The 22,782-nt window shown below is 39.5% G+C and overlaps 1 protein-coding gene across 4 annotated transcripts in view; it reads left to right on the forward strand.

Moving 5' to 3' along the window:
- gpr155 (G protein-coupled receptor 155) overlaps window positions 1-22,782 on the forward strand; it is a 69,255-nt gene that overhangs the window by 23,570 nt on the left and 22,903 nt on the right. For all 4 annotated transcript variants that reach the window (XM_033023927.1, XM_033023924.1, XM_033023926.1 and 1 more), the window contains exons 4-9: window positions 3,339-3,504; window positions 7,082-7,237; window positions 13,651-13,734; window positions 17,785-17,905; window positions 18,550-18,628; window positions 22,664-22,757. In XM_033023927.1, coding sequence (XP_032879818.1) covers window positions 3,339-3,504; window positions 7,082-7,237; window positions 13,651-13,734; window positions 17,785-17,905; window positions 18,550-18,628; window positions 22,664-22,757 — 700 coding nt within the window. The remainder of the gene's footprint in view (window positions 1-3,338; window positions 3,505-7,081; window positions 7,238-13,650; window positions 13,735-17,784; window positions 17,906-18,549; window positions 18,629-22,663; window positions 22,758-22,782) is intronic.

The raw sequence follows: 22,782 nt of genomic DNA on the forward strand, positions 1-22,782 counted from the left end.
ATCGTATATGGACGCACGGATCTGTTCCGTATTCATGCCTATAATCCTGTTGTGCTGAAGCAAAGCCAGAATTTCATTGTCCTATTTGGGACACATGACAATAAGCTTTCTTGAATTGTCACATTTTGGTACATGTCTGAACATGCCCTAAATTCATTACCTTTATACCAATGCAAATACACCAGGGCTTAAATCATTATCTTAAGAAAAACTTTTGATGTTTGTGTTCTGTACTCCTGTTCCTTCTGCCATCTATTTCATTCTTTGCTTTCTTTATTTCTAAATCAACATGTACAGTAAGCTGGTTTGACTTCTGCCCTTGATAATGCTTGTCTCAGGTAGTTTTAGGCAAGAATCTGTCTAAGATGTGCACCGATGCCCTTGCAACCAAAGCCATCTGTCATGGCAACACAGCTTTGGTTATATTAGATGATTACCAGTTAGTTATTATTGGCAATATTCTACTGGTAGTAACTCAGCGGGCCAGGCAGCATTCAATTCAATTCAATTCAACTTTAATGTCATTGCACAAATACTGAGTATGGGTACAACGAAATGCAGTTTTGCGTCAGTCCGTAGTAGTGCAATATAAAAATTAAAAAAAAAAGAGGATACAGAATAATAAAAAATACAGAATAATTAAACAATGGGGACGGAGGGACCGGAGGAATCTATCGGCGGGACTCCGAGTTCAGCAATGCGACGGTATGATTGTAGAAGCTGTTCCTCATCCTACTGGTACGAGACCTGAGGCTCCTGTACTCAGCGGGCCAGGCAGCATCACTGGAGAGAAGGAATGGGTGTCTGCAGAAGGGTCTCGACCCAAAACATAATCCATTCCTTCTCTCCAGAGATGCTGCCTGTCCTGCTGAGTTACTCCAGCTTTTTGTGTCTACAGTTTAAACCAGCATCTGCAGTTCCTTCCTACACATTTCTACTGGTAGTTCCCTGCTAACTCCTACTCTTGGTCACTTGTTCCTAACCTGACAATTTTCGTTGACTCGCTTTACTGCCGTGGCCGCACACTTGAAGGAGCGCTGTGATGGTGCTTGAGCTCATTCTACCTCTCACATTCTCTTGCATGTCTCTCCTACTTGTTCCTTTTGTGTGTGTGTGCATGCGTGGCTAGTTTTGTGTTCATGATTTATCACTTTTACACATTTATCTTCTCTCTGGATTAATCATGATCTGCCTACCTCTTGCGTACATGTGCTTTTGGTCATGTTCTCTTTCATTTGTTGAATATTTTCCTTTTTTGTGGGCTTTCTCTAGCCTTCCAAGCAGATTATACATATTTTTCTCCTGCCTTGACCCAACTTTCACATTATTTGCATTTCAGTGTGATACCATCTTGATTGATATCACAATCATCATCTGCTCTCTATTTTCATCTTCCTGTATTGTTTTTTTCTATCCAATATCTGTTTTCAATACTCGCTCTCCCATTTACTTCCTGTTTTTGTGTGCATTCATTTCCTTTCCCTTTGCTTATGCTCTTCAAATTTGAGAGTAGATAAACTTTTACATTTTCACTCTCCATCTTTGAGTTCAATCACCTTCCTGCTCTGGTTCTTCTCTCCTTGTGTGCTGGAATCTTTCTCTTGCCTGAATGCCTCTACATTGGTGTGGTCCTCATGCCATTTCATGGTATGAGGACCACACCATGGTGCATCTTTTCTGTCTCTAAAGGAACTCTTTTCCTTTAGGCAAAAATGCACCGGAACTTTCTTTTTCTTTCAAATAACACTTGTTTTGCATCTATACTTTTTCCTATTTGCCTTTAAATTTGTTGTGTCATGTTTTACACGATTTAGCCCTTGCATAATATACTCCGTTAGAAATTTTTCTTATTCGCCAAATTGTTATTTTTGACTGGGAAATCGTTGATAAAAGCACTGAATAGTTACATTGGAAATGGAGAGCAATATTATTGGTACATTGGAGGAAGTTCCTTTGCCTTCCTCCCATTCCCAACTAAGCAAGAAATATTTGGTTTGAATACGTATGTGCTTTTAATTTCCTTATTATAATTATTTATTCTTTTTTTAGTTTGAAGTTATGGGTGAATTTTAATTGACCATTTTCGTTATTCTTCTGGGATTCAAAAATGCAGCCAACGCGCATTTTTGTTCTTCCAATGCCACATCTATTGCAGCCTGCATTCATTATCTGGTGGCCTGTGAGTCATTTTTCACAGGATCTCATCGCAGTAGAACTTTCTACCTTCCTATAAAGATTATAAAGTGATCATGCTCATCACAAACACAAGAAATATGCTTACCTACTAACGAAGTAAAAGATTCTTGCCATATCTAAAAACACGTCATTCATTTGTAATGGAAAATTCATGTTACTCAAGCCTCTTGATGTTCTTATACTTTTCCATCTTTTGTTTTATTCTCGTAACATTTACTCTGTGTACGGTCTATGATTTTAATGTCCCTTCTAAGCTGCAAAGTATAATTTCCTTCAAATTTGTGAATATCCTTTTTTTTGGCTCCATCAATTGTATCTTACCCATTTCCTTGTATCTGTCCAATAAGTGATATCTAGGATCTGATGACTGACTTAGTTGAACATTTATGTTTCTGTCATTCTGCATACTTTATGATTAAGTAAATACAGCTAATTCTGCTATGAAGTGTTTCCATGATAGGAATTGGATATAATGCAAGTGATGAAAAAGTGTGGAACAATTTTCATCATGTATGGCAAATTGTTTACAAAGTGTTTTTTGTTTTTTTTGGGGGGTGCTAGAGAACCACTAAGTTACTTTGACATGCAGAAACAAAGGTGTCTTGGATTTAAGCAGTTTGGGGAAAAACTTATTTCCATGTAACCTCCCCATAGTAATTGGACACCATTATCTCTTAAGAATTCTACTGCTACTTTAACTGTGGGCAGCCATTGAAATTGATAAGCAATCACTTCAATTGACACTTGTGCAATTATATTGTATTACGCTATGTAATGCTATATTAAGCTATGTAACATACAGCCTTTTGTAATTTTTGCTTGGAGTAACAAGCATAAACTTATTGCTATTAAAAATATATAAATATTTTCAAATCCGGCAGGTAAAATAACCTGCAAGTCTGAAACTGTGAGCCTCTTTCCTATATTGACACAATTGTCTTTATAATAATGTGATTTATTTAACACAAGGTTTTTTGGGAACACAACTGTCATGTTATAATAGCACTACCTGTTAATTGCACTTAACAATTCATAGAAATTCACTGATAACATTTTGTGATAAATTTATATTCAATTGCTCAAATGTATGGTGAGTGATGATGTACTGTTTCATTTATACTATTTGTTTTTTTAAATCATAGGTTGGTACTTCCTCTCATTAGTCGTGAAATGGTGGAATTGTTGGACAACGGTAACACTGAGGCTAACTACACCAGTCTCTCGAACTTTGCATTTCTATATGGAGTTTTCCCAACAGCTCCAAGTGTAGCCATTTATGCAAGTCAGTACAATATGGAAATTGAAATTGTAAGTGTGTAGATCATTTCTCTCGTTGGTTTTAATCTACAGGATGCAATAAGTTTTAAATATCACCAATATTTTAAGCATGTATTTAGGAAATTGTACTCTTAGTTACACTACTAAGCATCATTGACATACAGATACCAAGTAAATCAAGCCTCTAAAGTTTAATAAAACTATTGCTGTGTAAGCTTTCTGAGCAAAAAAAATAATCTGCCTCCTGATAAATGAACAACAAATCTTTTGATAAGAGACATGAAAGCTTGAGAGAGTGCAAAATTTATAAATAATTTATCCATCGAAGGTATATGCAGAGTTCAAACAGCTGAATATTCAAGAAGGCTTTCACTTAATTTTGACCTCTCTTTTCACCTAAGAAATGATATTTGATGTATTTTACAAGGAGAATCCTTGTGTATCAAGGAATGGCTCCATTAATTTGATTTTTTTTAATGGGTGATGGTAGAAGAAATAATATCCAAATTATATTTGTTTTCTTCTTTATTTGGTTTAATTTTGGATTGACCTCAGTACCAAGTTCAAACATGGAATCCAATATAAGTGAATCAATAGCTTCTGCAGCTTTGGGTAGATTACTCCCATATTTTGTGCCAATTCATAGATATTGATATGAAAGTAATGACTGAAATTGTTGGGTCTCCATAGATGTGGAATTGCCTTGTTTAATGTTAACAGTTAAATAATTGCTGCTATTATGAAAATGGAGCATACTCTGTTTAAAGGTTACTTTCTCTCTATTGAGTTTCCTCTTTCCCTTCTGCACCGGTCTTAAACAAAGTTTGGATACCATGTCTTTAAAATTATCAACCAAAGTAAGAGGCAAGAACCCACGTTGCCTGACTAATGAGCCAAAGATGAGCAAAGTCATCAATGAGTGATTAAGGGATATGCACTGATGTTACAAACATTGTGAAGATTGGAGAGGAAGAAAATACTGGGTAAATTTATAGTCTTCAAGAAATACAGTGTGGAAACAGGCCCAACTTGCCCACAATGGCCAACAAGTCCCTACACAAGCCCCACCTGCCGGCGTTTTGTCCATAATTTAATGTTTTTCTGAGTGTTGAAAACTTAAAAAATTCTCGTGAGCACATATGAATCCAATAGGCTTTTATTTCATCAAAGTTGAAAAACAAGCAAACCACATGGACAGTATGATGGTGTTGATTGCCTTGTTCCTGAAGGAATTAGAATCACCATGGAGTCTGAGTTATTCATAGAAAAAAATACATATGACTAGTTTATTTTTCTAGCCAATTTCAATATCCCTGCAATCATATTTAACTTTCAATTCTTCTCTTCGATTTAAGTTCAACATTAAAACAAAGTGCTGGAGGAACTCAGCAGGTCTGGCAACGTCTGGGGAGGGAATGGAATGGTGACGTTTTGGGTCAGAATCCTTCTTCAGTCTGATTCCCAAGCCAAAACATCGCCTGATTATTCCACTGATGGATGCTGTCAGACATGCTGATTTCATCCAGCACTTTGTGTTTCGATCAAGATTCCAGCACTGTACATTTTTTTGTGCCTCTGGCAGTATCTACTTGTTAATACTCCTTCAAAGTGCTGGTTCAGTTTGATGAGCAAATAAACACAAGATATGCTATTTAATATAATTTCACTTGGCCAAGGCAATTCTTTATTTCCACCAGAATATAAAATCATCTTGCAAAAGTCATCAGTAAACCAACTTAGTCCCATCCTTTGTGAGCTGTGCACTCCCTGGTTTATTAATAATATGGAGATGAAGAAAACATTTGTGGGTGGATTTATTGGAGTCATGTAGCACAGAAACAGTCCCTTCAACCCACCATGTGTAGAAAGGAACTGCAGATGCTGGTTTACACTGAAGATTGACACAAAATGCTGGAGTAACTCAGCGGGTCAGGCAGGTACTCCAGGGAAAAGGAAAAGGACCTGAACCTTTTCATATATCTACTATCCCTCTCCCCTGTCTCTCAGTCTGAAAAAGGATCTCGACCCAAGACGTCACCTATTACTTTTCTCCATAGATGTTGCCTGACCCACTGAGTTACTCTACCATTTTGTGTCTCCCTTCAATCCACTATGTCCATGCCAGCCATCATGTACCTATCTGTACATATTTCATGTTCCATCATTAAAGCTGCAGCCTTCTGTGCTGCCTAAATAAATGCTGTGAGAATGTCTACCTCCACCAACCCTCAGTGTGGAAAAATATCCTACTCAAAACTCCTTCCCCTGAAGACCATTCCCACTGGTTATAAGTATCTTTGTTAAATGGAAAAAAACTCACCTTTAACCCTATCTGAGCTTCTCATAAATGTGTATACCACTATCAGGTTTCCTTCAGCCTTCCTGAAACAAACCCAAATTATCCAATCTCTCTTCATAGCTGAAGTGCTCCATTCCAGTCAACATTGTGGTGAATCTCCTCTGTGCCTTCTTGTGTGCAGTCGTGCTCTTCCTGCAGTATGGCGAACGGAACTGCTCGCATTACTCCAGTTACAGTTTAATTAATGTTTCACAACTTGCCTGCACTTAATTTTACATGTCCCAGCTAATGCATTCAAGTATTCCATTTTGATCACCTGTCTCCCTGTCCTGTCACCTCCGTGGATTTTTGGACGTCACAAACATCCCTAGGTTAAGGTCTGAAGAAGGGCTCCGATCCAAAATGTCACCTATTCCTTTTCTCCAGAGATGCAGCCTGATCTGCTGAGCTACTCCAGCACTTAGTGTCTCTCGTTGGTGTAAACCAGTATCTGCAATTCCTTCCTACACGCCAACATCCCAATGTCCTCCATGCTGTGTGGGGTCATACCTTTCATTGTGAATATCCTAGCTTTATTACTCCTCCCAGAATGCATCGCCTCACATTTTTAAAACCAAATTCTATCAAGCTTCCAATCACAAAAAATAATCTTCAATTATTATCCTCTGCTTCCTGTAACTAAGCCAATCTCTGATCCAATTTGGACACAGAAAAGACTGCAGATGCTGGAATCTGAAACAAAAAAAACTAACTACTGGTGATCCCTTCACAGATACTGCCTGATCCGTCACGTTTTTCCAATAGTTTGTTTTACCTGCTGCTAATCCAACTTGACCACCTTGTCTGGATCTTATGGGGCAGTCTCTTCTGCAGAACGTTTGTCAAAGGCCTGGGTGCAGTCCATATATCAAACCCTTAACAACCAAGTTAGTTACCTCTTCCAAAAACAATCAAATCTAATCTGTCCAACAGACTCTCCCCTTAAAAAAATTATGCAAACTATCATTGATACATGGATTTCTTTCTGAAGAATTCTCAGCCTGTTTTGGGCTCGGGAGTGATCCAAGCTTAATACCTGCTCTGCCGGATAAGTTACATACTGTTAATAAAACTAATGCTCCTGTTGATTTCCCCCTCCTGCCTTACCAGAAGAACATTCTTAAACACTCAAATATTTAACTGGAAGTACCAGCTTTGTGTAAATGTGCAGTGAAGAAAGCCTTATTTATCTAATCATGACAATGAAATAGTAGGTAATTTTTGCTTTTATTTTAATCTTCTAAAAATAAACAGCATTTATTTTTGCAGGTGTCTCCAGGGATGGTGATAAATACATTTGTTTCTGCTCCCATCATGTATGTGTCTGCGTGGCTTTTGACTGTTCCGTCCATGGATGCAGAGGTTTTGCAGTCAGCAATTCAGGATGTCAGCTTTGATCTAAGCATTGTCACCCTGTTTTTTCTGGTTGGTAACATTAAAGATACTTTTGAAACACTGTATCCCCCATGACTTTCTGCCATTGCTAATGAAATGTTGGGACTTTTTGATATATTTTTCAAAGTTGAACAAACCATGCTTGTTCATGAGGATCATGGTTTGTATATATTTTGAGATGCAAGATGACATGCAATTTAAATTGATGCTAGATATTTATTACTGATATTTCAATAATTCACTCAATAATGTCCTTTTCAATTAATGCTACACCATCACTGGATTACTGTAAAAATCTACTGCTTAGCCACATCAATCTGCAAAATTCCCCATGATGTACAAAATCCACAATTTCCACTAACTCTAGCAAAATCCCATGTCTGTTACTTGCCAAACATGTGCCTCCGATTGCCAAGCATTTAATACCCATTGCTAATTAATACGTTGCATAGTAATTTTGTATAATTTCACATCTTTCAAAATACTAAAATAAACAGGAATTAAATATATCCATTGCTTAAAAGGGCAGATTTGTGTTTCATTCTTTAAGCACCAGTAAAATTGTCAGAAGTCAATTTAATAAATGACCATAACCTATATATTTGTTGCATACAAGAGATAATTCTGTAAAACATTGAGTAATGATGCAACAAATACATCCGCATGCATACTCCACTGCAATTTAGTATTATAGATTCTTGTGTCCAGATTAAAATAAAGATGTTCTATGTAGTTTATTTACCATGCTCTAATTTTACTCTCCTGATATCATACCCATGCCTTAATAGTCATGTCATTAGCAGGAGCCTACAATTAGCATGTCCAGTTGATGCTGGTTGTTTCTGCCATAAATGCTGCTCTCGAAATATGTAGTACAGTCCTTTAAAATAGATGCTGCATTGCCTCTCCACACCAATGTCTAATTTCTCCCATTTCTTCTGGACAGATTATTTGATCTGGTACTCCACAGATATGCAATCTTTAATTCTTTGTGCTATTTCATCTTTTCTGCATATATAATAGCAAATCTATCTCCATTACATTGATGACTACATCGGTGCTACCTACATCAACTTCACCACCAATTTTCATCCTGCACTCAAATTTACTTGGACCATCTTCAACACCTCCCTCCCCTTTCTTGATCTCACAGTCTCCATCACAGGAAATAGACTATTGACTGATGTGTATTACAAACCCACTGACTCCCACAACTATCTCGACTACACTTCTTCCCACCCTGCTTCCTGCAAAGACTATCCCCTACTCCCAATTCCTCCGTCTACTTCGCATCTGCGCCCAAGATGAGGTGTTCCATACTCGGATATCCGAGATGTCCTCATTCTTTTAGGGAACGGGAGTTCCCCTCTCCCATCATAGATGAGGCCTTCACTCGTGTCTCTTCGGTACCCCGTAGTTCCGCCCTTGCTCCCACTCCCTCTAGTCTCAACAGAGACAGAGTCCCCCTAGTCCTTACCCTCCATCCCATCAACTGTCGCATACAACATATTCCTACAAAATTTCCGCCACCTCCAATGGGATCCCACCACTAGCCACATTTTCCCATCTCCACCCCTTTCGCCGTTCCGCAGAGACTGTTACCTTCATAACTCCCTGGTTAACTCATCCCTACCCACCCAAATCACCCCCTCCCCTCCCCAGGTACCTTCCCCTGCAACCACAGAAGATGCGACACCTGTCGCTGTATCTCCTCCCTCGACAGTCCTTTCAGGTTAGGCAGAGGTTTGCTTGCACCTCCACCAACTTCATCTACTGTATCCGTAGTTCAATTTGTGGACTTGTACATCGACGAGACCAAACGCAGACTGGGCAATCGTTTCACGGAACACCTTCGTTCGGCCCAGCTGAACCTACCTGATCTCCTGATTGCTGGACATTTTAATTCTCCTTCCCATTCCTACACAGACCTTTCTATCCTAGGTCTTCTCCTCAGAGTGAGGCTAAACGCAAATTGGAGGAACGCCATCTCATATTTCGCTTGGGCAGCTTACAGCCCAGTGGTATGAATATTGATTTCTCTCACTTCCTCCTCCCCCCCCCCTCTTCCTCTCTCTCTCTCTATCTCTCTCTCTCTCTCTCTACCTATCTCTCTCTCTCTTACCCCCCCCCCCTCCCCAACCCAAGTCGCACTAGCTTCTCATTTTCACTCTACAAACAGCAAACAATGGCTTGTTTCCTTTATCATTGTTACTTTTTTGCATATCTTTCATTCATTGTTCTTTATCTCTACAATTCACCATCTATATCTCTCATTTTCCTTATCCCTAACCAGTTTGAAGAAGGATCTTGACCCGAAACGTCACCCATTCCTTCTCTCCGGAGAAGCTGCCTGTCCCGCTGAGTTACTCCAGATTTTTGTGTCTATCTTCAGTTTAAACCAGCATCTGAAGTTCCTTCTTACACATAGCAAATTACAGTACTGATGTAGTAAATATTATTTTCCAGTAGTGTCTACTTGAAATCAAGACATTTCAAAGTGCAGATATTATTTTTAAATGTTTAGCATATATTCTCATTAGTAGTTAGCTCATTTTGATCATTACGCTTGACTGAACAAGCACATCCATGTTGGTGTGTTAGCTTGTATGGTGTTAAAGCACAATTGGAATGGAATATTCAAATTCACATTTATTGTCACATGCACCAATTAAGGTACAGTGATATTTGAGTTACCATGCAGCCATACAATTAACAGAACACATCACAATTGAAAGAACGATAGAACTTAACATAAACTTAACATAACATAAACAAGGCAATAAAGTTCAGTCAGTCGTCCTCCTTTTGATTTCGCTCACTTCAGGTAGCCCCGGCATTATTCTCCAAATGGTTCCATCTGGTAAGCTACCCACACTCTGTATTCCTTTGCCTGCAGCACCTCTGAAACAAAAACAGAGTGACATCAGCCTGAAACTCTTCATCTGAGTAGCTAAGCCACAACCTTGGATAAATGAGCTGCCAAAATTGTAGGGAAGTTTCATGTAACTATATGATGTCTCTGATGTTTGAGCCATACAGCATGGAAACAAGCTCTTCATCCCAACATGTCCATGCCGGCCAAGATGCCCCATCTAAGCTGGGTCCACTTGCCTGCATTTGGTTCATATCCTTCTAAACCTTTCCTATCCAAGACGTTCAGAAACATAAAAAAATAATCAATAGTAGCTATTAAAAGTAAACAAATGAAATCACTAAAACACTTGAAACCTAGCAGTTAAATGCATTTAATCCAAATCTACAAATTCTCAACAATGCAAGTTATGTGAAACTTGCCTTGCTCCTCCCTCAAGTCATTTGTTTCTACTGAAGTGAATGAAAGTAGATTTAATCTGATACGTGCAATGTGCAGATTTCCCTGTGTAATTTAAGTGGCTTTGGGTTGTCAATCTGCATTTTCCCTGATTTTATTTTTAAAGTTGTGCATTGAGGTTTAAAACCAGATAAGCTACCTGAAATAATTGCTACCAATTTGAATTAAGCTAAATAAAATATGACATACCACATGATATGAATCGTACAAAAATTGAAGCTGTTGATCTTTTTATCTGATAGAAAGATTCAGCTTGTAATATGGTCTGCTTGGTTTGTGCAGTATTGGTATTCTGCACTGTATTTGAATTTTTGTGTGAGTATAATCCAGATAGGCACTGAGGGCTTTGAGCATTTGGCCTTGAATGGACTCTGGCAGTTTCTGTTCTGCTGTGCATGCAATTTCACCTCTACGTTGCATATCGTTGTGCCTCGTGCACAACAAACGGCACTTCAAAGATATTGTGCAGCATCTTCTCTATTGCCCTGAAACAACCTCTGAGATTATGACATGAACTCAAAGCCTTCTGATTTTAAGATGAGTGTTACATTGATCCAAATGTTTGGATAAAACTGAACTTACAGCTGAAAATTTTAACATCCATGAAAGATGTTAATTAAGTTGACAGAAAACATTCGTGCCAACTGACAAGTAACATCAGCGGTTGATAGAGTCATACGGCCCTTCAGCCCCCAAATCTTTCCTCTCCATATATCTGGGCAAATATCTTTTAAATTGAGTCATACAGTGTGGAAACGGGCCCTTCGGTCCGACTTGCCCACAGCGACCAATATCTCCCATCTACACACATCCCACCTGCCTGATTTTGGCCCATATCCCTCCAAACCTGCCCGATCCATATACCTGTCTAGTTGTTTCTTAAATGCTGCAATAGTTGCAACTACCTCCTCTAGCAACTCGTTCCATACACCCACCACCCTTTGTTTGAAAAAGTTACCCCTCAAGTTCCTATTAAATCTTTACCTCTTCACCTTAAACCTATGTCCTCTGGTTCTCAATTCCCCTACTCTGGGCAAGAGACTCTGTTGTTACTGTACTTACCTTGAACACCTCCGCTCAGTCCGCAATAACCTACCTGAACTCCCGGTGGCTCAGCACTTCAACTCCCCCTCCCATTCCCAATCCGACCTCTCTGTCCTGGGTCTCCTCCATTGCCAGAGTGAGCAACGCTGGAAATTGGAGGAACAGCACCTCATATTCCGCCTGGGTTGCTTGCGTCCGGATGGCATGAACGTTGAATTCTCCCAGTTTTGCTAGCCCTTGCTGTCTCCTCCCCTTCCTTAACCTTCGAGCTGTCTCCTCCCATCCCCCCGCCCTCGGGCTCCTCCTCCTCCCTTTTTCCTTCCTTCTCTCCCCCACCCCCCATCAGTCTGAAGAAGGGTTTCGACCCGAAACGTCGCCTATTTCCTTCGCTCCATAGATGCTGCTGCACCCGCTGAGTTTCTCCAGCATTTTTGTGTACCTTCGATCTTCCAGCATCTGCAGTTCCTTCTTGAAAACTTTATATGGCAGCTCATTCCATACACTCTCAATTCTCTGTGTAATATAGTTGCCGCTGAGCTTCCTTTTAAATCTTTCATTCTCATCTTAAACCGATGCTCTCTAGTTTTTGATTCCGCCATCCCAAGAAAAAGGACTGTGCATTCACCCTACCTATTCCCCTCATGATGTTATACACCTCTATGATCATCCCTCAACCTCCCGTATTCGAAAGAATAAGCCTCTAGCCTGCCCAACCTCTCCCACTTTTTGACCACATAAAGATAATCACTTTAGTTTCTGAGGGGCCCTACTATCTCTCTCCTCATCCTTTTCCCCTCAATATAGTTAATCTGAGTTAGAGTTAACTCGTGTTCCATTTTGCCTTCTTGATTTACTTTTTAAGTATGCTCCTCCTTCCCCTAGTTAATTCTTCCAGTTAATCCCAGTTGCCTGTACATCACCCACACCTCTTTCTTTTCCCGAGCAGCCTCAATTTCTCTCATCATCAAAGGTTCCTTATTCTTACCTGTCTTGCCTGTCAATCTAACATGAGCATTTACTGACATTTTAACAATTATACAAATTATTATTTTTTTCCATTTATTGCAGTTAAGGATTGCTGTTAATCCTAGTTAAAATTATCTTTTTTTTTCCAAATTGTCAACTTAAATTTTCTTAGATTTTTTTATCAATGAAGCCAGTGATATATTTTACATCCAAAATTGATACCATTGATTTATTTGTTACAAGTGTAAAGAATATGCCATAAGTGTAATTGTTTTAGTTAGATGTATAAAATTCAAATCATAAAAAATCACAACCAAACATTTAAGGCAGTCTAGTGATTATAGACACAAAAAGCTGGAGTAACTTAGCGGGTCAGGCAGCATCTCTGAAGAAAAGGAATTGGTGATGTTTTGGGTCTCGACCCTTCTTCAGACTTATTATAGATACTGCTTTAAAAAAAAAAGCTGATAAAAACAAGAAAATGATTGATGTTGACTCACGGCAGGACTAACAATCCAATGGAAGTTGAAATTCTATAATGGCATAGCTACAGAATTGAAATTCAGTGAACATTCTGGAATTTAAAAGCTTAGAAACAGCAAATGTTATTAATAGTGACCACAAAACTATTGGAACTTTATTAAAAACCCACCCTTCTTCAGGGCAGGAATTCTGTTCTTAACTAATCTGGTCTAAACACGGCTCTAACAAGGTTAATGAAGACACAAGGGACTGTATGTGGGGGGATCTGGAACAAAGAAAGGAGAGTTGCAGGAGCCACTGCTCACTACCCACACCACTCCCCTTTCCTCCTCTCTCCTCCCACTGATGTACCTATCTGCCACCATCCCTCCTAATTTGGTTCACCTTTTCCTATCAGATTCAAGAATCTGCACCCTTTTGTTCTCCAGTACAAGCACGATAAAGCAGAATATCCCCAGGTTTACCAGCAGCAACACTGAGAGATGCAAATATTTGCCCATTAATTAAAATTGCAATGATTCTGTTGTTTCTCTGATACTCTTTATAACAATTGAGATAGTCACTTTGTCCATTTTAATTTGAAACCGTTTATGCATGCACAGTTTTGTTCTTTCTGTAGATCTGGACAGTAGCTGTCATGCTATTGAATAAGAGATTTAAACAGCTGCCTCATTTATATACTCTCAACTTGCTAATTGCACAGGTAAGGATATTTAATGGTACATTATTGTGATTGCTTTGTGACTGCTTTTACTTAGAAGTAATTGGGCTGATGGGTATAAATTCTTCCTGCCAATATTGCAAACTTGAATCAAAATAAATTGGATCAATAATGAAATGTTTCTTTATAACACAAAGTATATTCTGTTATGGCTGAAATCTTGAGGAAAGTAATTGACCTGAAATATTAACTCTGTTCCTTTTTTCACAGATGCTCCCCGACTTGCCAAATCTTTCTAGCATTTTCTATTTTGGTTTTGCCAACAGCAGTTTTTTTTAAATTGCTATTTTATTGAGTTTTCTCTTTAAAATAGCAATCTTTCATCGGCTTGGATGCGTAACTGAATATAGTTCAACATTCTGATGCATCTGTGTTAAGAATAATGTTAAAACAGCTAAGCTTCATTCTTGTACGAAAAACAAACGACTGGAGGAACTGAGTGGGTCAGGCAGCATCTGTGAAGGGAAGTGGACGACAATGTTTACAATTGGAGCCCTTTTGCAAGACCATCGTCCATATATGCATTTTCCTCCTATGATGTTGCCTGACCCGTTGAATTCCTCCAGTAGTTTTGTTTTGATCAAGATTCCAGCATCAGCAGACTCTTGTGTCTTTATTAAACATCATACTTGCTAATTCCCTTGAGCCTCACATCCGCCATGTCATTAAAACCTCCTTCTTTCATCTCCGCAACATCGCCAAACTCAGACCCTCTCTCACACCTCCCGCTGCTGAAAGACTCATCCATGCCTTCATCTCCTCCCGACTGGACTACTGCAACTCACTTCTCCTTGGCATCAGCTCCACCTACATCAACCGACTCCAACTGGTCCAGAACGCAGCCGCCCGACTCATCACCCACACCAAATCCTGGCATCACATCACTCCAGTCCTCAAACAACTTCACTGGCTTCCCATCTCTCACCGGATCAACTACAAAATCCTGATCCTCACCTACAAAGCCCTCCACCATCTGGCCCCCCCATATCTCATTGACCTCCTCTCCCCCCTACCAACCCTCATGGTCCCTCAGATCCACATCAGCCGGTCTCCTCTCCATCCATAAGTCCAACCTCCGCAGTTTTGGGGACAGAGCCTTCTCCAGGGCAGCTCCCAGGCTCTGGAACTCCCTCCCCCAACTGATCCGCAATTCCGTGTCCCTCACCATCTTCCAGTCCCGCCTCAAGACCCATCTCTTCACCTCTGCCTATCCTTAGCCCCACATCCCCCTCCCTTTTCATCTGTGCATTAATTGCCTCATATTGTGTTTTGTATTGAATTCTGTCTTTACTTTGTGTACTAGTCATGTCTCTACTATTTATTTCATTCCCCTTACATGTTTTTCCTCTACCTGCTAAATTTTTGTGTCCTTGAGACTCTTGAAAGACGCCCATAAATAAAATGTATTATTATTATTATTAATTTATTGCAAACTCCCTGGTGCATTAGAGAGTCAGAGAGAGATACAGCATAGAAACAGGCTCTTCTGTCCAACAAGTCCACATCGTCCACCCATCTACACTCATCTAATAATTATGCCATTTTTATGTATTTCCACCACATTCTGATGAACTGCCAGGTTCTACACTCGTCCATCTGCCTGGCAGATATTTTTAATTGCAAAATGAACAAGTATCTTTATGGTTCTTGCAGACAGTAAATTCTAGATTACAACTTTGTTCTCAACCTCTCCTTATCTTTCAGTCTTTATTCCCTATCTATCCCTATCTATCCATCCTGTCCATGTCAGGTGTCAGATTTTAGGTACATTGATTAGATCTCTATTCAATCTCTCTGTTCCAAAGGAATCAACACATCTTAGCGAATCTTTCCGCATAAGTAAACTGCTCTATCCTTGTTATTCTTTCCTGAGCCCTTCCGCATGTCATTACAACTTTCCTGTGATGTGATGTCTAGATCGGCATGCAGTACTCTAAGTATGGCCTAATCAGTATGTCATCCCTGCTCTATATTCTGTGCTTTGAGGCATCAACATTTTTGTCCAAATTATCCATATCATGAACAGAAATAACAGCACTGATCCCTGCGAACATCACGGGTCTTCCAGTCAGAGAAACACCGCATCACAACGACCCTCTGTCTTCTGTAGATGTCAATTTTGAATCCAATCTACCAGGTCACCCTGGATCCATGTATCTTAATCTTCAGGATTAGCCTACCATGAGGGACTTTGTTAAATGTCTTACTAGAGTCCATGTACATACATCTACTGCCCTGCCCTCATCAATCATCATCCTCACGAACCTAACTCAAGTTTGTAAGTCATTACCTACCCCACGTAAAGCCATGGTGACTGTTAAACAAAGGAATAACGTTGGCTATGCTCCAGTCCTTTCAGATCTGGTCTGTGACTGGATAGGGTACAAAAAATCTCTGTCAAGGCCCCAGAAATCTCCTCTCATGCCTCTCTCATTAATCCTATTTCCATTCCTTGCTTGTCATCCCAAAATGTAATATTTCACAAATTAAACTCAATTTCTCACTTTTCATCTTTTCATCGATATTTTGCTGGTCTGGAGATTTCATCCTGAACATCCACTACATAGGTGGATTTTATATTACTTGACTGTCTTGTAATCATGTCCCCTACTTTTAAATCTAAATCATTTACCTATGTAATTTAAAAAAATGAAGCTTCCAGCTCTGAACCTTGTGGAACCCCATTGCGCACTATCTTTGGAGTTGTTTGAGCATCTGTTCACCTTTGCTTCCTGCAAGTCCGCCAATGTTGGATCCAATTTCCTACCTTTACATCTCTAATGAATCTGCCACATGGGGCTTGATCAAATGCATGCTAATGTTCACGTAGGTCACATAAACCTCAAAGCTGTCTTATCACCACTTTTTATTTAGACAGAACCTCCTTTAAACGTATCACAGTGGTTATAATAATAATAATAATACATTTTATTTATGGGGGCCTTTCAAGAGTCTCAAGGACACCTTACAAAAATTTAGCAAGTAGAGGAAAAACATGTAAGCGGAATGAAATAAATAGTAGAGACATGACTAGTACACAAATTAAAGACAGAATTCAATTCAAAACACAATATGAGGCAATTCATTTATATTATATTCAGTTATATTACTGGATAGATAAATTCATTTATCATTCATTCAGTTATATTACTGGATAGATAAATTCAGACATTTGGTGATATGAGTTTAAATACCACCATGGCAATTTATAAATTGAGGTCAGCCAAATAAATAAATCTGGGATAAAAAGGTAGTATCAATAATAGTTTTTCTGGAAATTCTTGGATTGTTCTTCAAGCACGACTAGTTCATAAATGTCTACTGAGGAAACTAAACATGCTCTTCTTACTCGGAGACACAAGGAACTGCAGATGCTGGAATCTTGAGCAAAATGCAAAGTGCTGGAGTAACTCAGTGGATCTGGCAGCATCTGTAGAGGGAATGTACAGATGACGTTTCGGTCGGGACCCTTCTTACCTAGATTGGCTTTTATATGATTCCAGATTTGCCCTTAACTCAACTGCTCTGCTGAATGGCCTAGGAAGTCTAAAAGGAAGTTCCCCTGCAGCATCCCAATAAGTGGGCGGTAAATGCAGGCCTCCCAATAATAGTCGTGTGCCATGATTGCATTTACAAAAAAGGTATAAGTTCTGATGTTCAGCAGGACCCAGAGAATGAAGGAAATCCAAAGCAAAAAACAAACTGCTGAAGGAACTTAGTGGGTCAGCTGCATCTATGATGAGAAATAACCAATTGATGTGTTGAGATGTCACCCCAACTGAAGGGTCCCGACCCGAAACATCAATTATGTATTACCCTCCACAGATGCTACCTGACCTGCTGAGTTCTTCCAACACTTTGTGTTTAGCTCAAGATTCCAGTATCTGTAGTCTCTTTTGCCTGCAGTGAATGTAATTAATTTGACTGTAGAAGAAAATTGAAAAGTCTGATTCTTTTGCTCACATAGTGAATATTGTATACACTGTCAATAGAAAATATATTTACATTGTTACTTTTAAAATTGTTTTCCAGTGTATGATCTGTATAGGAATGATCGTGTGGTATGTTATCATCAAACAAAATAGTCTTCTTGGTCAAGTTCTGGGATTCATTGTGCTGTATAGTTCACTGTATAGTGCATATGTATGGACAGGTAAGGTGCCTAGAATGTAGACCATTTAAAAAATGAGCAGAAAATTACCCTTTTTCCCCAGATGCTATTTGACTAATGATTTTCCAACATTTTCTGTTTTTGTTTTAAAATCCACCATTTACAGTTTATTTGTGATTTATCCAAACACTTAACAGCTGCGTTGACATTTTCATTTGGCATACCTCAATCGTAAAATATAATTTATGTGATTATTTGGCCATTTTTGATATGTCGTTTATCAATGACCCCACTTGCTTTCTTGATTGTATTCCTACTGCATAACTTTACTGTCTACTGCCTTTTCTCTCTTGATGCATTTGCATCATCCTTTCCTGATCTCTAACTTCCTTGCCTCACTGTTTCTTTGACATTTTTTGTTTTAATTCCATCAAATACCTTTCCCCTTTTCCTGCACCAATTGAGGTCCAGACATGTGGCCCTGTATAGTGGTGCTTTCTCCTGTAAACTTTCAGATTGCTAACATCATAAAAATTCTAAATGCTTGCAGATAAATTGATCAATTATTTGATTTTTTAAGAACAGGAGAATCAATTTGATCTGCTGTTATAATAATTAAAGTTCTGATAAATATATGAATGGTAATTGCAATGCACGAACTGACTTCTTGTAAATTACTTTATCAGGTTTGATAGCACTATCGTTATTTCTGTTGGAGAAAAATATTTCTGAGCACAAAGGGTTCTTCATTGTTGCTGGATGGGGGTAAGAGAACGTTTATATTGAATCTTTGCCCTGATGCCGAGATACTTTGCAGATATTGTGGCTGCAAAAAATTACATTTGGGTGGCAATTTTTTAAAATCATCAACAAATGGGAGAGTGAAGACACAAGGAACTGCAGATGCTGGTTTACAAAATCAAAAACACAAAGTGCTGGAGTTACTCAATCAGGCAACATCTACAGAAAACTTGGATAGGTGATGTTTCGGGTCGGGTCTGAAGAAGGATCCCAATCTGAAATGTCACCTATCCATGTTCTCCAGAGATACTGCTGAGTTATTCCAGCACTCTGTGTCTTTTAGAGGGAAGTGATATCTCTTTACTTGCTTTCTAATATAAATGATCCAGATGTCCTTGAATGGGCTGCACTTGTCACCTTTGATTAATTGAAAGATGCAGCTTGGAAATGGGCCTTTTGGCCCGCCGAGTCCACTCTGACCATCAATCACCTGTTCACACTAGTTCCATGTTATTCCACTTTTGCATCCACTCCCCACGCACTAGGGGCAATTCATAGCGGCCAATTAACCTACAAACCTGCATGTCTTTGTGATGTGGAAGGAAAATGGAGCACCCGGGGGAAACCCACACGGTCACGGAGAACGTACAAAACTCCACACGCATAGCACCTGAGATCAGGATTGAACCCGGGTCTCTGGCACTGCGAGGCAGCAGCTCTAACAACAAAGCCATTGTGCCGTACTTTTTCCCCCATGAGATTCCCTTTGCAGGGTTTGGATGCCAATTTCTTGGAGTTAGGACCATGAGATGAGCCCCAGTGGAATTGGAATCTGGATTGAAATCAATGTCGTAGGTTGACAGGGCCTGGCCAGAACAATTCCCACCACAAAATTCCTCTGGAAGCCTTTGACAGCAGGAAAAGCCCTTTGTCCAGTTTTGCTGACTATCAAAGCTCTCTATTTGAATCCCAATGAACTAAACAAAAATTAAATAGTCACAAGCCGGATAAAATGGTTTTAAACAATTAAACTGTGAAACAAACCACTGATAATTAAAATTAAATCTCCTTCCCCATTGCCCCAATGTTCCTTAGTCAAATGAATAACCTCATCCAAGATAGACACAGTGCTTCTTCAGACTGAAAGTGTTACTACCCGAAACCTCACCCATTTTTCTCCAGATGTGCTGTGTGACCCGCTGAGTTACTCCAGCACTTTGTGTCTATCTTTGGTATAAACCAGCATCTATAGTTCCTTTCTACACCAACTCATCCAAGAGCTTCTCGGCAAGGTCCACAGCAGAGCACAGCTCAAGTTTGTTTTGGAACTCAAGTAGGTTTGGGATTCTGTAGGAGTGTGGATGACCAAAGCTCACTGCCTCTCGAGGTAGAATTGCTAGTGAAACCCGAGCAAATTCCAAGACAATGGAATTAGGACAGACTGACGATAACTACTATTCTGTCCATAATTTTAATGTAAAATAATGTTTTCCCATCTCCATCAGATCTTATTTTCTCACTCAGCAATAGAAACATTGGATAGGTGCATTTGAAGCTTGGTTTAGGCTTTGCTTGGAAATCCCCACACCTTGCACCCACGCCACCCACCCACAGAGCATAACCAGTCAAATCTGCTGCAGCTCAGCAGCTCATTCCTACAGTTGACTTCCATTCTGTTTTCCTTCCTGGAGTCTGAAGAAGACCCAAAACGTCACCCTTCCTTTTCCTACAAAGTTGGCATAAAGTTGAATCCAGATGCTAAGTGCTTTAAGTCTCTCACCATGGACCCCCCCTCCAGGCGTGTTGAGAGCCCACTGGTATCAGGCCTTCATCGTATCTCCAAAGTCTGTGTTGCAGTGTGTAGATTTGGATGTGGTTGGCACAGGAAAGAATATTAGACTTTATTGCCTTCCATCACAGTGAGGTATGTGGGGAATCCACAGTGGTGGATGTTTATGTTAACTTTTATGTAGTTGTGTGTCTTGTTGCTTTTTTTCGTATGGCTGTATGGTAATTCGAATATCACTGTACCTTAATTGGATCACGTGACAATAAAAGAGCTTTGAAACCTTTGAACAGTTGGCGCTTCTCTGCAGAACTGCAACTTGCAATTCTAAAACTTTAGAGATACAGCATGGAAACAGGCCCTTCGGCCTGCTGAATACATGCAGACCAGCAATCACCCTGTGCTCTAAACTACACACACTAGGGACAATATTACAACTTACCGAAGCCAATTAAACTACAAACATGTACGTCTCTGGAGTCTGGGAGGAAACCGGAGCACCCGGAAAAAACCCACGCGGTCACAGGGAGAATGTACAAACTCCGTACAGACTGCACCCGTAGACAGGATCAAACCCGGGTCTCTGGTGCTGCAAGGCAGCAATTCTAACTCTGTGCCAATGTGCTGCCCATCTTGTTCAGTCTTGCCCATCTTGTTCAGTCTTGCCCATCTTGTTCAGTCTTGCCCATCTTGTTCAGGGCATACTTATCAAATTGTAGCCAATTGAAAATATTTACATTGCATAACAATTTTCAAGAGCTTGGGACATCCCAAGGCATTTTCCTGTTAGTGAAGGAACTTTGAGTATATGCTGTAAGAAAAAACATGACATACAATTTATAGAAGGAACATTCTCCATAAATAACAACAGAGCAAATATTCGGTTTGTTGAGGTTTGAGTGTGGAGTAAATATTCACCAAGGCACAATAAATAACTCCTGTTCTTTGTAGTGGAGAGATAGGATTTTCCCATCCACTAGAGAGTACAGACAAGGTCTCTGCAATGGTGAGGTGACTGTTTGCTTCACTTACTTCACTGCATCCTATCACCAACTAGAGAGTGGTCCTGATCGTTTTCTACCTTTTGGAGACCCTCAGTCTGTCTATAATCGGACTTCACTGGACTTTATCTTGCACTAAACGTAATACCATTTATCCTGTATCTGTACACTGTGGACAACTTGATTGTAATCATGTATAATCTTTTGGCGAACTGGATGGCAAGCAATAAAAATGGTTTTTGCTGTACCTAAACAACGGGTCAAATCAAAGATCCACAATTCTACTGCATTCAGTTATGAATGGTGGAGGGTAGCTCAATTAAAGGAGGAAAAAACTAGAGGTATTGTAGAAATAAGGAACTGCAGATGCTGATTGACAGAAGAAGACTCAGTGCTGGAGTTACTCAGCAGTCGGGCAGCATCCCTGGAGATCACGGATAGATGACATTTCGGGTCGGGATCCTTCTTCAGACGGACTTCTCAATGATAATAGACCTAGCATCTTTATGCTGAAGTCAAAGCCAAAATATCTGTAACGATCTTAAACCAAAGGATAGAATAGACAAATTATCTTTGTGTTGGTTTCAAATCAACTTAGGGAATTACAGAGTGATTGATGAGAAAGGACTTTGTCACCAGGCTGATGCACGATTCTCAACTTGACGCGTCTTAGCTTCTTATTTGTGAGCAGAGGATAAGTCTGAATCTAATCATTGCACTGTTGTCCAACTTCAGCTGCTTTTGTTCTGGAATCTCAACCTCCCCTTTACCCCTTTCTCCTTTGAGACTCTTTAAAACTTGCTCTTTAGCTAAACATTTGTGGTCAGACGCATCCTCCTTGGCTTCTGGTTGAAGGGTCAACTCTAGTTTTCTGCTTTCCCCTGATAAATATTGGGGAAAGATTTTTGAATCAATGGCTGCAAGAAATCAATGAACTCCCTCAAACATTATGGCCTTTCTATGGGTCACTGTTCATTGTTTTCCTGATGTTATATGTCCCTGTAAAATGCCTGTAAATCTTTGGGTCACCTTTCTCTATGAGCAGTTTAATAAATCAGTTAAGTTGCGTTTCAGTGCTGAGATTGAAATTGAGATGTACATGTTATCATCTCATCCATTGGTTGGGAAACCTGCAAATAATTTTACTATTTTGACGTTTGCTGGTATGGGTGCAATAATAATCTTTTATGATGAACATCTCAAATAATGTATCTTTTCCTTATAGCAGTGAATTATTGATTTGTTATTCCAATGTCTTTTTTGTTTTACTAGGATACCAGCATTCATTGTGGGGATCCTATTAATTATTGGTCATCCAGATATGCAATCATTGGGTGATTCAGCATTCTTTTATGGAAATTATCAGGTAAGAGCAAATCTCCCAATTATTT

Source organism: Amblyraja radiata, chromosome 7, assembly GCF_010909765.2.
Source record: "Amblyraja radiata isolate CabotCenter1 chromosome 7, sAmbRad1.1.pri, whole genome shotgun sequence".
Lineage (NCBI taxonomy): Eukaryota > Metazoa > Chordata > Chondrichthyes > Rajiformes > Rajidae > Amblyraja > Amblyraja radiata.